This window comes from Euprymna scolopes, chromosome 12 (genome assembly GCF_053919585.1).
Source record: "Euprymna scolopes isolate OS-2025 chromosome 12, ASM5391958v1, whole genome shotgun sequence".
Classification (NCBI taxonomy): Eukaryota; Metazoa; Mollusca; class Cephalopoda; order Sepiida; family Sepiolidae; genus Euprymna; species Euprymna scolopes.
This window is the reverse complement of record NC_136493.1, coordinates 145,440,268-145,455,586: the sequence shown is the minus strand read 5'-3', so window position 1 is coordinate 145,455,586 and position 15,319 is coordinate 145,440,268. Positions and strand designations below refer to the sequence as shown.

The window sequence follows — 15,319 nt, the reverse complement described above, 5'->3', positions numbered from 1 at the left end:
AGCAGAAATATTCTTTTCAAATGCGCCCCTGTCATATCAAAAAACCTACAGTTGATCTTATATGCCGGGCCTTTCTGCTTTTGTGATGATAAAACTTCTCAAATGCACTTGTGATGTGTAAAGTGTTAACTTTAGTCCAAATCACCTGTTCCTTCTTTCATCGGATTATTTCTATTATCAATTATCCATAGTTATCAGACATTCCGATACCAAACTTATCTGGCAGCTTCCTTCAGTCCTGACAGACTATGGATACCCACTGTAAGGGTGCTTTTTTTGTGGCAATAGTTGTGCAAATTCCAACCATACTCCTTCTGAGTCGGTGTTATTAAATACCAGTGGCAAGTGGAGGTTCAGGACGACTGGAAACAATGCCAGGATAAGCGAAGAGCACATCCACGCCTAGAATTCTCAAATGGTCACCCATCCAGTACTAGTCAGGCTCAACGTTGCTTAACTTGAGTGATCTGATAAGAACCGGTGTGTCAACGTGATTATGCCGTATACAAAACCTATCTAAGAACATTGTCAGGCACATAAAGAACCTTCATGCGAAAGTTCATAAAAATCAGCCCAGCTGTTTTCGAGTCCATAGGGAACGAACTCACACAGACACAGACAGACAAAGTTCCTTTTATACAATAGTAGAGATTTCTTATTGATAGCAGAACCATCCCTGAAAAACATGAGCTGAGTCTTGATAGGATGAAGAAAAACAAGCCATTTCTTATCCCAATCTATAAGTAAACGTAGGTCAACTTCTAGATTAACTAAATATTTCAACTGATCTGACTGGGGTGAGCGAGAAGCAATAATCAACATAGATGTTTCATTTTCAGAATAATATTTTCGGAAATGTTTGACGTAGAGGAGAAACAGTGTTGGGACTAGAATAGAGTCCTGTGGAACTTCGGCACTGATAAGAAAAGAGACTGAATAGAGTAAATCTAGAGTTACTGGCAGGCTTCGATTTGAAAGTAAAAACTTAATGTCAAGAATCATACCCACAATACCATAACTTTGAAGTGTATGTAAAAGAGCAGAATGGAAAACTGCCCTTCAAAATGTCAAGCGCAATGACACTACCCTCGCTTGAATTATACATCAACGGACAGATCCACTGAATTACAACAGATAAAAGATTAGCTGTTGAACGAAAACCATGAAAGCCATACTGAACATTACTAAAAAAGATCTAGACTTTCCAGAAAAGGAACAAGCATGCGGTTGATTAACCTTTCAAAACTTTGCTAATAACAGAGAGAAAGCAAACAAGACAATATTTAGTTGGGTCAGACTAATCACCAGCATTTTAAAGAGGACTCTTTCCAACTAGAAAACAAAGTTTGCATAAATTCAACTTTTTATTCAACAAAAATCATTTTAAGTGGCTGTTTTGTCCAGATGTGACCTTCGTAAATCGAAGGCCATTTCATTAAGTCTTGTTTTTCTGCTGACGTATTAGTGGTTTTAATGGGAACGGTTACACACCACATATAGACAAATAACGGTGGTAATTGCTCTCTTAAATTATTTTATCTTTGATCTGTTTTGATTGTTTGGCGTTAAAAGAATGAAGAATACTGATGATTTTGTTCATGCCATTGTCAAGGAGGAGCTTTATATTGATTTGAAGATAAAACTATAAAAACACTTGTTTAGAATAAAATTCAAAATGGATGACGAACCGGTCCTGATTGGAAAATACTAAATAAAAACCAAATAGCTGATTGTTTCAAACACAATAACAAGTTTGTACAAAATAAAACGTTTTGTTTGTTCTGATACAAAATTCTAATTGAATTTTGAAGGCGTACAAAACTGAACTTTTATATTCACTTGTCAACACCATTTTCTTTTAACAATTTTTTGACAATAAAATATTATCGATTAGAAATTCCGTTAAAATCTGTTCCCTTTTGTGTTAAGAGGATGTTTAAATTATATTTTGATTGTACCAAAAGGTTTTATGTGTAATAAAGTTCTAAAACAGTTCAAATGCATCTGGTGCTAGATAATAAAAAATACTATTAAAATATTAACCTAACGTTACATTCTGAACACTTTAAAAATAATTTTATTTCAGGATAAGAAATATAATTTAAACCAAAACGAGATTAACAGTGAAATAACTATTTCCGAATAATTTTAAACAATTTATAACATTTGAAAAAGTTAATTATTTATTTATCATTTTCATTTTTATTATAATTATCGTCATCTCTTTTTTATTTAATTGATTTTTGTTTATTCCCTAAATTCCTTACATCCCCTAAATTCATAATTGTAGTTCTTTGGCCTCTTAAATTGTATCTTCATATTTTTTTTACTAATAAATACTTTAAAGTGTAGTGTCTGTTCTAATATTACGCATACTCTTTTCTGTCCTCGGTTGTAAACTTTCAAACATTCATCTAAATTATCCATCAGATTTTTCTATAAGTTTGATTAACAAAATGACTGCACTAATAACTTTTTTTTTTATTATTGTATTTAGATTATGCGTTTGGATTTAATTTGTTTTATTTTTTGGTAGTTTGTCGTTTGTTTTTATTTAAAACAAACTTATCGCTTGTTTTTATTTAAACTTATTGTTTGTCTTCATTTTTTGTTAAATTATTCAGGTTAATCGGAATAATACAAAATTTCATTATCTATTGAACCTGTCTAGTTTTAACATGTCGGCACGATTTGTAAAATTTAAACATTATATATATACACACAATATATATATTATAACACTTAAAAAATTAATTATTTACCTATTATTTTCATTTTCAATTATTTTTTTGTATATATTTCATTATTGTTTGTTTGTTCCTTAAATTCATCATTATACTTCTTTGACCTTTTAAATTTAAATTCTATCTTTATATTCGCTACAAATAAATCAGCTATGATCTTTTCAATCATCGATCAGTAAAAGAGAAATCCTATTTGAATTTTGAAAGCTGGATTTTCTCTACATTAAAAACCTACCTTGCATCTAACTCTGCTCTCATGAGGAGGTAAATAGGGGCACACGTAATTATATAGATTGTCACCAACAATATTTTCTACATAACAAATAGGTTGATTTGGTAAAGTTAAAAAAAAAGTATAATCGGCTTTGCTTGACTTTGCATTTTTTAAATTTGTTTTATAAGGAAAATTATTTTCAGATTGCTTACAATCAAAATAAAAAACAAAAAATAACAAATTTTAGTGCCTAAAATTCCTTGAAACAACATAATTTTTATTTACTTGGATACAGGAGCAACTCACAACATAACTTTTTTAGTAGATTCTTTTTTATTGTTGAAATTTTTAATAAAGAAATAATTTTTATTTATTTTATTTACACACATTCAACATCTCGGCATTTGGGAAAAGGGGACGCACTCTGACTGGCCGTTTGCAGTTCATCATCATCATCATCATCATCATCATCATCATCATCATCATCATCATCATCATCGCTATAATTCTCTTCCAGCAGTCTGCTACTCTCTCCCACCTTTTGGAAGGGGGGGGGTAGGAGGAATGGGCCTTTGCCTATTTTCGTTAGTTCGAGTATTCACTGCCTGCGAAGAGGAGGTGTTATTTCGGCTCCGTCAAAAGGATTTTTGACGTTAAATTCTTACGGTTTTTTCTCTCCTCCTTTGGAGAAAGACGTTTGTTTAGAACTCCATTGGAAGGTACTAAACTTTTAATGTTGTTTTATTCGAAGTCATTAAAAGACAACTAGTTTCTTACGACTGGAAAATTAGTACCAGTTATTAAAAGGCAAAGAAGAGCCTTACAACTGGTAAATTATTAGTCTCAAAGGATTAACGAAAGAAACCGCCGTGTTTTTGGTGAGTTCTTTTCTTTAAAGAACAAAAATTAATTTCGCCAACAAGACGAGCAGTATATGGACCCTAGAAAGAAAACTCCCTCTTTGTTCTAGGAACTTGAAAAATTATTCAACCGAAGTTTCCTTCAAAAGGGAAATCTTCCATAATACAAGAATTTACCCCGTATTTGTACACATAAAGCCTACCAAAGCGGCTTTATGGTTTTCTGTTTCTTTCCTTTGAATTTAAAGGTATATGAGCCTTCTCAAAGGAAAAATTATTTTAATTCTTTCTCCTATTTAAGGTCAAAGAAACTTTTGTTTATGATTCCTTTCGAAAAAAAAAGAACATTTTGTCAAAGAAAGGCTGAACCTTTCGTTAAAAAAAGGACCGTTTTCTGTTTTTTTATATGTTCTTTTCTTTCAGTCTTTCTTCTAAGTAAGAATTGTCGTCTTTTTTGTATTATTTTTCTTTTTATTTATTTTAAATGTTTCTTAAGGTTTTTTAAAACCCCAGCCTTGGGAAATAAAGACAATTGATAACTTTTGTTTTAATAAACTTGGATCATTTTAAACACATAATCGGGTTTGTATTTCTTTTGCTCATTTCCATTAGTTTCTCATTTCCAACAAATTTGGTTTAAATGCTTTTTTTCCTTTTTTTTCTTTCATTTTTGTTAGCATGAAAAACGGATTTTGGTGACGAACCCAAAATTACGTTATTATCGTTTATTTCATATTGAATAAATTTCAGTTTCAGTTTCTGAGATCGTGCTGTTTTTTTTATTGCAATTGTTAACGTTTCCTTATACTTTTTTGAAGCTATCATTCGTTATCGACACCCTGACTTTTCGACATGTTTTGCTTGCATCAACATGTATGACGCCATGTCCAATCGCAGCAACCTTATTACATTACCAAGGCCAAACCCACGATGGTTTTCAAAGCTTTGTTTATAGATGTTATTTAATAACAAGTTTTTAACTTCTTTTTTATTTTGTAAATAAAACTTTTAATTAAAAATGTGTCTCAAAATATTTTGCAAAAATATTTGGTGCAAGTCCAGAGTTCAACCTAACTAAATAAAATTCGTACTAGATTTGTCTGCAAGGCATCGTGGCGCAGTGGTTAAAGTACTTGGAAAAATCTATTGTAAAACGTGATATTCTCTTGAAGGTTCAATTCTCATTGTGGGCGACCGAAAAATACAATTGCGAATTACATAGGACCTCTATCCAGACATGGATAGAGTAAATAAAGGGTTCCGCTCGAAATTCCGTCCAAACCACCAAGTTCGACAGAAACATTCCCACGTTCGACAAGATACATCTAAGAAGGTCGAAGAATCCAAATTATACAAATAACCAATCCTCATCTCAAAAAGTCAGAAATGTTATAAATCATATAAGAATGATTTTCTGTATATAAAAAATTGCTCAATTTACGTGATTTTTGGAATATGACATTTTCATTCCGTGACGGGTACGTACAGTATAAAGATATTTTCTGTATTTTGAAAAATAAGGTTGAACTCTTGATGGGCACCAAATATTTGAATAAATATTGGATTGTATTAAAAAGGCACACATAAAATACCTTTTTCAAAATGGTTTTGATCTTTTGAATGAAAGAAAAATGTAGTGTCTTATACTTGATATTTCTTGTACGCAGTGATCTATAAATCCTTCTAGACTGAGGAAATTTAATTTTGTTCTAATTTAGGGGTCCCTCTTTTTTGTTGAGTTGATTTTTCCCTGCATTAAAAATCTACTTTGTGTCTAACACTGCACTCCTGCAAATGTTTGTTTGTTTTGTGCGTTTATTATAAAAAGTTTTGCAAATAAAACTATGTATATACCTCCCTCCATTTTTAAAATAAATTTTCAAAGTTTACGAAACAAAAAGCTTTGTAAATCGTCTCTGCACAAGAACATTGCCAGGACCGCTGCAAAAAATGTAGTTTCTCTCTACCGTGCTAGAAAGCTACTAACACCCGAAAGTATCCTGTACCTCTATAAGGCCACCATTCGCCCATGTATGGAGTATTGTTGTCATATTTGGGCTGGTGCATCTGCTACTAGTCTCTCACTCCTAGACAAGGTTCAAAAGAGAGTCGCCAACCTGATAGGTCCTGAACTGTCATCTAAGCTTCAGCCTCTATCCCATCGACGAAATGTAGCATCTCTCTGCCTGTTCTACAAGTACTTTAACGGTGAATGCTCCGACGAACTGCAAGCACTTGTACCCCCTCGACGTAAATACCCCCGACAAACCCGACAAGCAGCAAAATCACACACCTTCACAGTTGAGATCTCTAAATGTAAGAGAGCCTTCTACTCCAGTAGTATCTTCCCCAGAACCGCTAGACTTTGGAATTTCCTTCCGGGTTCCTGCTTCCCCAACTGTACTGACATGCAGAAGTTCAAGTGTAACATGAACCGACATTTTGCTGCCCAACCCCCCACATAGTTCCCCTGTAGCTTATGTCCCTGATAGTAGCCCCCTACATCAAAGTGGCAATGGGCCTTGTTTGGAGTGAAAATGTAATAATAAAAAAAATGTTTGATACTTCTCCTGAATTCAACCTACTTAAAAAATAAAAAATACAGAAAAGTTTTTTACGATGTATATACTCGTCACAGAACGGAAATGACATTATCAAATAGAACTTTTAATTAAAAGAACCAAATTTTATGACGAAGCGAGGATGATACGTATCGTTTCGCCATCTTTAAAAGTCATCACTACCTCCTTCATAATAAGCTACAGAAATATATATTAATATCAAGTTGGTAATGCCTACGGTTAATAGTAAATCGTAAAAAAATATTTTCTTTATAAAAAACATACTTGATCAATTTATGTGATTTTTGGAATATTATATTGTCATTCTGTAACCGGTGCGTACATCAAAAGACTTTCTCTGTATCTCTTTAGAATTAGGTTGAATTCTGAATAACAACCTTTTCTTTATATATATATATATATATATATATATATATATATATATATATATATATATATATATATATATATGTAGTTTTATAAAATGTTTGTAACGTTTTTGTTTTATTTAAAAAATATTTATAAAATAAGTTCTCATAGTTTAGAAACATAACGTTTTGTAAATGAAACATTTTTTAAATGAAATCTGCAAGAGTAAATGCATGTGTATTGTTTGTTTATAATTTAACTGGAAACAACAAAAAAAAATGATGTCAATCCCAAAATGTTTCCTTCCGGTATTTGCTGATTCTCAGGTTCCTCAAGTTTACTCCGAGTAACAATGAAAACGAGACAAAATAAACTCAAAAAGATAGAAAAGCAGATGCGCTATATATAAAAAGAGGCTGCAAAATAAAAACGGCTTCATAGAGAAAGTTATTTAATTCGAAAAGAGGTAAATACAGTCAGGCGATATAAATATATTCTTTTTAATATCGACTTACCACATAATGACAAATAGAGCGAGCAAAGCTAATTAATTATTTTCACCACAAGAAAAGAAAAGGGCATACAGTGGCCGTTCAGCATGAATGATGACACCATCCTATTATTCTAGCCCCCCTTACTAAAATAACTTTGATATATTGTCTGAGCTGATTATTCCATTAGAAACACACCAATCAATTAACTCACATTTCACCATTCTTCCTAATTCTTAGATATGTTACTAATTTCGACAATCATTTTTCATAATTTTGACCCACATTATCGCCCTTCCCTTTCTAAAATAATAAATTTGGTATATTTCTTGGGCTGATGTTTTTATTACAAACACACCAATCAACTCGCATTTTATCATTTTTCATAATTCTTGGATATAGTACTGATTCCTACTTTAATATGAATTTCTGAGTGTATTATCAATCTCAGCATTCCAGTTACTTTAATACCCCTCCTTAAGAAGAGTTTTTTCAATTACTGCCATTAAGGATGAAAATATGAACTCAGGATTACTTGATATATTTACGTAATTTTTGGAATGTTAGAAATAAGCCCCTAGCGTGCACTGATAAATTTATCTGATTTTTGGAATCAGCAGTACATCCATATGGCTTTTGGAATATGACATCTTATGTCAATGTAGTACATCATAAATATATTATATGCATCTTTTTTAACAGAAGGTAATGACGTCATCACCGGAATTAAACACGTCAGACTATCACCCCCTACTCAAAAAGGAGGAGATTATGCCTGAGATATAATTAAACACTCACCAAATCCATTGACTCACATTTAGTATAATCTATATATTAATACCATAGCAAGTATTTTTTAATCTCAACCAATTAAATTTGCCGGAAAGTGTGACACACAAAAGAACATACACGCTATTGTATTAATATATAGATAATAATAATAAGTTCTATATCCCCCCTCCCCATTCTCTTCTATTGCCCCCCCCCCGCCAAAAAAAAAAAGAGTGAGGCCAAATAGCCAAGAAGGGTCAAGGAGGATGGAAAGACTGAGGAGAGGGCGCTGACCAGACCTCTGCTGGACAAGTGCAAAGAGAACTGGGACGTTGGGGAGGCTTATTGGCACTCAAATTCCAATGGAGACCAATGACCACTGCCAGCAAGAAATCAATGGTAAGCGACTGTTGCGATAACGCAAATTTATTTGCAAATTTTATCGAAAGAAGTGGAGAGTACTGGAAATCTGGGATCGTCGCTCAGCTTCCAATAAACACCACAGGTTGTTTTCAAGGAGAGATCATTGATGATTGTGTGAAAACTCCTTGTGAGCCAATAATAATAATAGACCTAGAAAAGAAAGCACTAAGACTCTCACTGGATGAGTGCGAAGAGGACCGGGACTTTGGAGAAACTTATTGCCACCTAAATTCTAGTGAAGACCAAATGGCGCTATTAATAAGGAATCAATGATAAATGGCTGTTGCAATAACACAATTCATTTGAAAAGTTTATCGAAAGAAGTGAAGAGTACTGGGAAACTAGAAAGACTGGTCCTCACTCAGTCTCCAGGGAACACCACAAGTTGACAAAGAGAAATATTTGATGAGGACCTGTGTAAAAACCCCCAGTGTGGGGAGACTTGTTGTCACCCAGACTCCAGAGAACACCACAAGTTGTTCTCAAAGAGAAATTTTTTGACGATGGCCTGTGTGACTACTCCTAGTGAGTAAATAATAACTGTTTGCAATGGATTACATGCCTCAAGTCTCGAGTTCTTAAAAACACTCCCTCTTAAATGTTAAAATACAAGAAGATATATTTGATGGTGGTGGTGGGGGGCATAAGTACAATACCTACAAGCGTTCAGTTTCAACACCAAAAGTCCCAGTCCAGATAATTAATTCTCACGGGAGAATTAATTATGATGAAAACTAATGCCGCTGAGACCCGTTAAGCAGTTAACGTTGATATTTAAATGCTGCCCACCACAGCATTATGTGACACAAGGTCTGGAAAGTTGGGTATCAAGCAAACTCCCCTAAAGGAGGGATACTCTTGCCTAGTAACAATTGCCTGAGCATCCCTGTTGGCATTCCCCGGTCGAGGCGCGTCAGGCAGCAAGCAATAAACTTACTCCACCCGAAAGCCGAGTGGCAAGGCTTGGGAGGGTGAACCTCTTGGGTGATACTCAGACAATGTAAATCAGTCCGACAGGTACTGGACAGTTTCTGGCTCACACCTGTCGGACTGATTGTTAAGGATGGATTTTTGACTGGTACTTTCTACCCAGTCTTTAAGCAACCAAAGCAGCAAGGAGACTCATGGGGGTATGCATATAACGTATCGATCCCTTGGTCTAAAGGGATTGTGTTTATCATATAATCGTGTTTAACACCTGAGGAGCTGGTTGCCGTGCCCAGGACGTAACAGCCATTCCGGAAACGTCCCCAAAACAAACCACACACTCCCGTAAACGACTGTCATGTGTTTTTATCTCAATAAAAGTTGGGCAGCATTCTCTACCTCTGCTTTTGCTCTGAGGAACAACCTACCAAAAAAGATAGTGACGATGCCTAGCATACCCAGATTTAAAGTCGCATTGTATGTTTGTCAATTAGGAAAACCTAGATATAATGATAAACATTATGCCTAGAATCCTTTGATATACTTTGATATGGTACTGAACCGTATGTCTGGAATTCCTATTTCAATTTTGATCCAAATTCATTACATATTCTTGATTCTAGAAAATGTCTCAAATTGATAAAAGAAACTAACCTTCAAAAACTCTTGCTTAATCAGGTCTAGTGTGCTATAGACTTAATTGAATATTTTTGAATTTTAAAATAAGGGGCAGCATCCATATTATTCAGAACATAACAGTCTTTTTTACATGGCTTCTTGCACTTTGTTAGATTTTGTTTTGACAAATAAATTTGATTTTTCGTTCGATTTGATATTGTTTGTGGTTATTAATTCATCACACTGAAAAAAAAAATACTTACGTTTGTCACAGTTCTGGCCTGTCCAACCTTTGCAGCATTTCTCAACATTAATAATGGTTTTCCTAAAAAAAAAAAAAAAAAAAAAAACGTATTAAAACGTAGAAAAATGGAATCACATGAACACAAGATCCTTATTCCACAATTCGATTATTTTTCTGGGCTTTTTTTTCAACCTCTCATATTTATTCATATTCTAGATTAGATCATATTTTTAAAGCGAATAGAAATCCTATTATTTCATAAATTATTTAAAAGTGATTATTTTTATTATATTTTGTGTCACCATATTCTCGGATGTAGGAAATCCATATAATCTATGACTAATACCTATTATAATTACACATTAATGATTTGTGTGCGTGGACACATACGAAAATAATCCATCTATTTAAAACTGATATCCCCCCCCTCTCTCTCTCTCTCTCTCTCTCTCTCTCTATATATATATATATATATATATATATATATATATATATATATATATATATCTGCAATATGTTATCTAGCATCTTCTCCCCTCTTCTGATGAGAAGTATAAGGCGTCAAAATACCACCTTGGTATAAAGAATTTTACTTATCCTACACCCTTAATTGATGTATTAGGTTGGTGCCAAAATAATGTCGTTTTTTATCAGATATATATATATATATATATATATATATATATATATATATATATATATATATATATATATATATATATATATATATATACTTAAAAAAGCCGACATTATTTTTGCACCAACCTAATAACATCTTTATTGAATAAACAAATAAATCTATATGCACTAGTATATATTTTTATATTGTCGTTTTTTATTTCTTCATATTCTATATGTTGTTGAACTTTGCATTATCCTGATATGTCTATTCTTAAGGAATCGATCTTATTCTTTTAACCTCCTCTCCACAAATATATATATATATATATATATATATATATATATATATATATATATATATATATATATGTGTGTATATATATATGTATATATATATATGTGTGTGTGTGTGCGTGTGTGTGTGTGTGTGGTATGGGGATTTACCCATTTACTCGTAATGGACTCTTCTAATCATTATAGCCCCCCCCCCACACACACGAATCTAATACTCTTCTGGGGAATTATTGCAACCCAATATGAGACTACAAACTGCCTAATTAGTAGTCGGAAAATGCCGACAACGTTTTCTTCGAATTCACTTTCTTTTATAATATATTCTGTTCTACCTAAACCCGCTCTTCGAGTGTTTCTTTACGACCATTTTCTAGGGTGACAACAACTGGCGGCAAGGTATGTGAACTAACCACGACCCACCTCAACAACATTAACCTTGCGAACGAGCAAGATAGTGTTCCAAAAACACTAACAACCAATCATTCAGAGATTCAATACCATAGAACTGGACGACTATACGTTTTAAGGATCAGAAAGCAAGTCTGCAAGTTGCACTGAACTCTGCAAGATTCTGAAGGATTTTTTTTGTGGACACAAAAAGAAAAAGAAAAACAAGAATAAGATTGTTTCATCGGTAAAATGTTAGAAATGAAAAATCCATAAGTTGATTTATTTTTTGTTAAATTAAAAAGTAATTTCTCAATTTTCGTTTTTTTTTTTTTTTTTTTGTATTTTATCTCAAAGAGGAAATTAAATGTTGGAACAACATGAATCATTTGAGTGATTTTTTTCGTTCGACATCAAGATCTACATTGTGTTAGTCGTTAGGAAAAAAGGCTACGTGGAAAAACGTAAAGTATTTTTTACATTTCAAAGCCATATACAGTTTTCTTTTATTAAAAGAGAAAAATAAGAAATCATGGGGGATTTCAAATAAACTATGGCACAGCTGTAGAAATATCACTTGGAACTACAACAGAGAATGGAAGAAAGATTTAAAAAATTACTACTGAAGCAACTAGAGAAAACAGTTTTATTGCTACAAACTTTAACAAATAAAAACCAAGCCATGGAAAGTAACATAGCATTCTCACAAAACAGCCTGAAATGCTATTGACAATTTTATTTACGTCCTGGACGAAAACCAGTCTGACCATTCGTATTTTAAAAGGTATGAAAACCTGTATAAAAAACATTGATTGTGCCGATTAAGTGAACTCTAAAAAAGGTCCGTTTAAAAGTAAAATCCTTATTCTCCAGAGAAAACAAGCAACACGTGTGTGGTCCCCCGGAATCACGGACGACACTGAAAACATAGGTCCCTCTCCGATAAATCGGGGGACCAATAAAAAGGAAAGAACATTATCCCCCACCCACACAGAGAAAAGACAATTCACTGAAAATTAAAGTAAGTCCCCACCAAGTCCATGTTATCGGTTCAGGGCCCTGTGTTGAGGTAAAGACTGCCTGTGCCACACACGAACTTGCCCAACTCGCGATAGGATTGAACATACAAGCTCCTTTTGTAGAGTAAAAGACAAAATTTAACGACGATAAAAAGATATGTACATTTGTACTGATAAAAATATATATATTTTTTTTACATGGTAGTCACCACTTATCAAGGCCCAGAAGCCACTCGGGGATAAGGGTGTACAGTAATCAATGGGATAATATCGTAGTAATAATTAGTAATGGAGATATGATAAATTGGATTATTAAGGAGACGGCTCATCAGGAACTTGTTTTCGTTGGACTTGAAGACATCCAAGTTGTAGTCAGGTGGGAAACAGGCAACCGGAACAGTTCCACAGGCGTGCAGTTCTAAGAAAGAAGTTTTGTTCATGGAATCTACGTTTTGATTTAGGCACAGATAAAGAGTGGGGAAAATTATTGACAGTGATTTCAGATAGACGGGTGTTTTTTGTGAAAGATTGGCGAGGGGAGACCAGAGATTGGAGCTTAGACGAGCGCTTGCCATGAAAATAACGATAAAACAAAGACAGGCTGCAACGTCTCTTTTGTGGGAGAGAGGTTGCAGGGAAGAGAAAAGGGAATTCCCAACTAAGTTACGAAGTCTATTTTGTACTCTGTCAAGGCAGGATAAGCTTTTTTTAGCAGCTCCTGCCCAGATATCTATGCTCCCTGCTAAAATAGCACACACAAAGGAAGGGGTGAACCGGAGGTCAACTGGGCGTTTGTCCTGTAAGTGCCTGCTCATTGGCTGATTAGGAAGGGTGCAGTGGAAACTAGAAAGCTGATTGGCTAACTAAAAACTCAATAGAATGTGCATATATAAAAATGCGAGACAACCACAACTCCTCGCATAAGCCTGATGAATCCTAGCATGGATGAAATGCGGAATATTCTGTGTAGCTTAATTGCCATATATATTTTATAAATTACTATATATATATATATATATATATATATATATTTTTTTTTACATAGGCGTCACCACTTATCAAGGCCGATAGGCCACTCAAGGATAAGGGTTAAAGAGTGTAGAGTAGTCAAAAGGACAATATAGTAATTGATAGTAATGGAAGTTCGGTAAATTTGTTAACTTATATGGAACGGCTCATCAGAAACTTGTTCACGTTGGACTTGAAGACAACCATATTATAGACAGCTGGAAAGCAGAAAAACGGAAGACAATTCCACAGGCGTGAAGTTCTAAGAAAGAAGCTTTGATCATGGAATCTATGTTTAGGTTTAGGTACAGATAAAGAGTGGGGAAAATTATTGATAATGTTTTCAGCTAGTCTAGTGTTTCTTGTGAAAGTTTGGCGAAGGGGGACCATAGATTGAAGCTCAGTTGAACACTTTCCATGAAAATAACGATAAAGCAGAGACAAACTCGCAACATCTCTTGTATGAGACAGAGGTTGCAGCGAAGAGAAAAGGACATCTCCCACCAGGCCACAAAATCTATTTTGAACCCTATCAAGGTAGGACAAGTCTTTTTTAGCAGCTCCTGCCCATATGTGGCAACAGTATTCCATCCTTGGACGTATCTGGCTCTTATATAGATAGAGAATTGCATCAGCAGTGAGATATCTACTGGATCGATAGAAGGATCCCACCATTTTTCCAGCGGTCTTGGCAACGGATTTGATGTACGTATTCCATTTAAGATCAGGAGTAAAGGTCAAGCCCAGAAGCCTGTCAAAACTTGAGGCCTCCTGAAGACGAGAGCCATTCATTTTAATTGATGCCAGATGGGGATCAGAACGTTGATGATGCAAGGATAGAAGCTTGGTTTTAGATGCATTAAAAGTAACCAGCCACTCCTTTCCCCATTGTACAATGTGATCAAGATCAGAGGAGAGAGAATCGGAGAGAACTTGGTCGTTTATTGTCTTAGATGTGCTACCATAGATGGTAGTGTCGTCAGCAAAAATGTCTACGAATGATGTAAGGATGTGATTTGGAAGATCATTAATGTAGATCAGGAAAAGAGTTGGGCCCAGGATGGACCCCTGAGGGACTCCAGCATTTATACTGTGAGCTTCTGATTTTTGCCCATCAACTGCTACTCTTATGAACCTATCAGAGAGAAATGATTTAATAATTGAGAAGACATTTCCAGCTATACCATAGCTGGAGATCTTAACTACTTCGTTTACTCACATAAAATTAATATACGAAAGTATAAATTTATGCGTAAACTTTAAGTATTTACTTCAAAAGTGCTCAATACGTAGGTAGAGCTAGGACTCTTCAGGCTTATGCGCATAAGCCTGAGAAGTCCTAGAGTGGATGAAACGCGGAATATTCAGTGCAGCTTAATCGCCATATATATCTTATAACTTACTATATATATATATATATATATATATATATATATATATATATATATATATATATATATATATATATGTAAGATGTGTGTGTTTGTCTGTATTTGTATGGACTTATATTTTTAGCATATTTTAAAAAGAAGCTATTACAATTATGTGACAGAATTTTAACAAAGACAAATATAAAAGCTATTTTTCTGCAAACTTGAATTACACGTTGACAATAAAGGGCGAAGAAATATTCATAATTTATGCCTGAAGCAGCTGCTTCAAATCACAGGTGTGCAATGTGACTCTGCATAACTAGTCAATATAATAAGAGTTGATATGCCAATGATCCTTTGTAACTCATGACACGAAAACCGATAATTGTTAATCA

General features: G+C 34.0%; 1 protein-coding gene across 1 annotated transcript in view; it reads right to left on the bottom strand.

Moving 5' to 3' along the window:
- The window catches only part of LOC145291527 (uncharacterized), a 1,250,821-nt gene that overhangs the window by 1,123,148 nt on the left and 112,354 nt on the right, over nt 1–15,319 (bottom strand). The window contains exon 3 of the mRNA XM_080137518.1: nt 10,242–10,303. Within this exon, the coding sequence (XP_079993644.1) occupies nt 10,242–10,303 (62 nt within the window). The remainder of the gene's footprint in view (nt 1–10,241; nt 10,304–15,319) is intronic.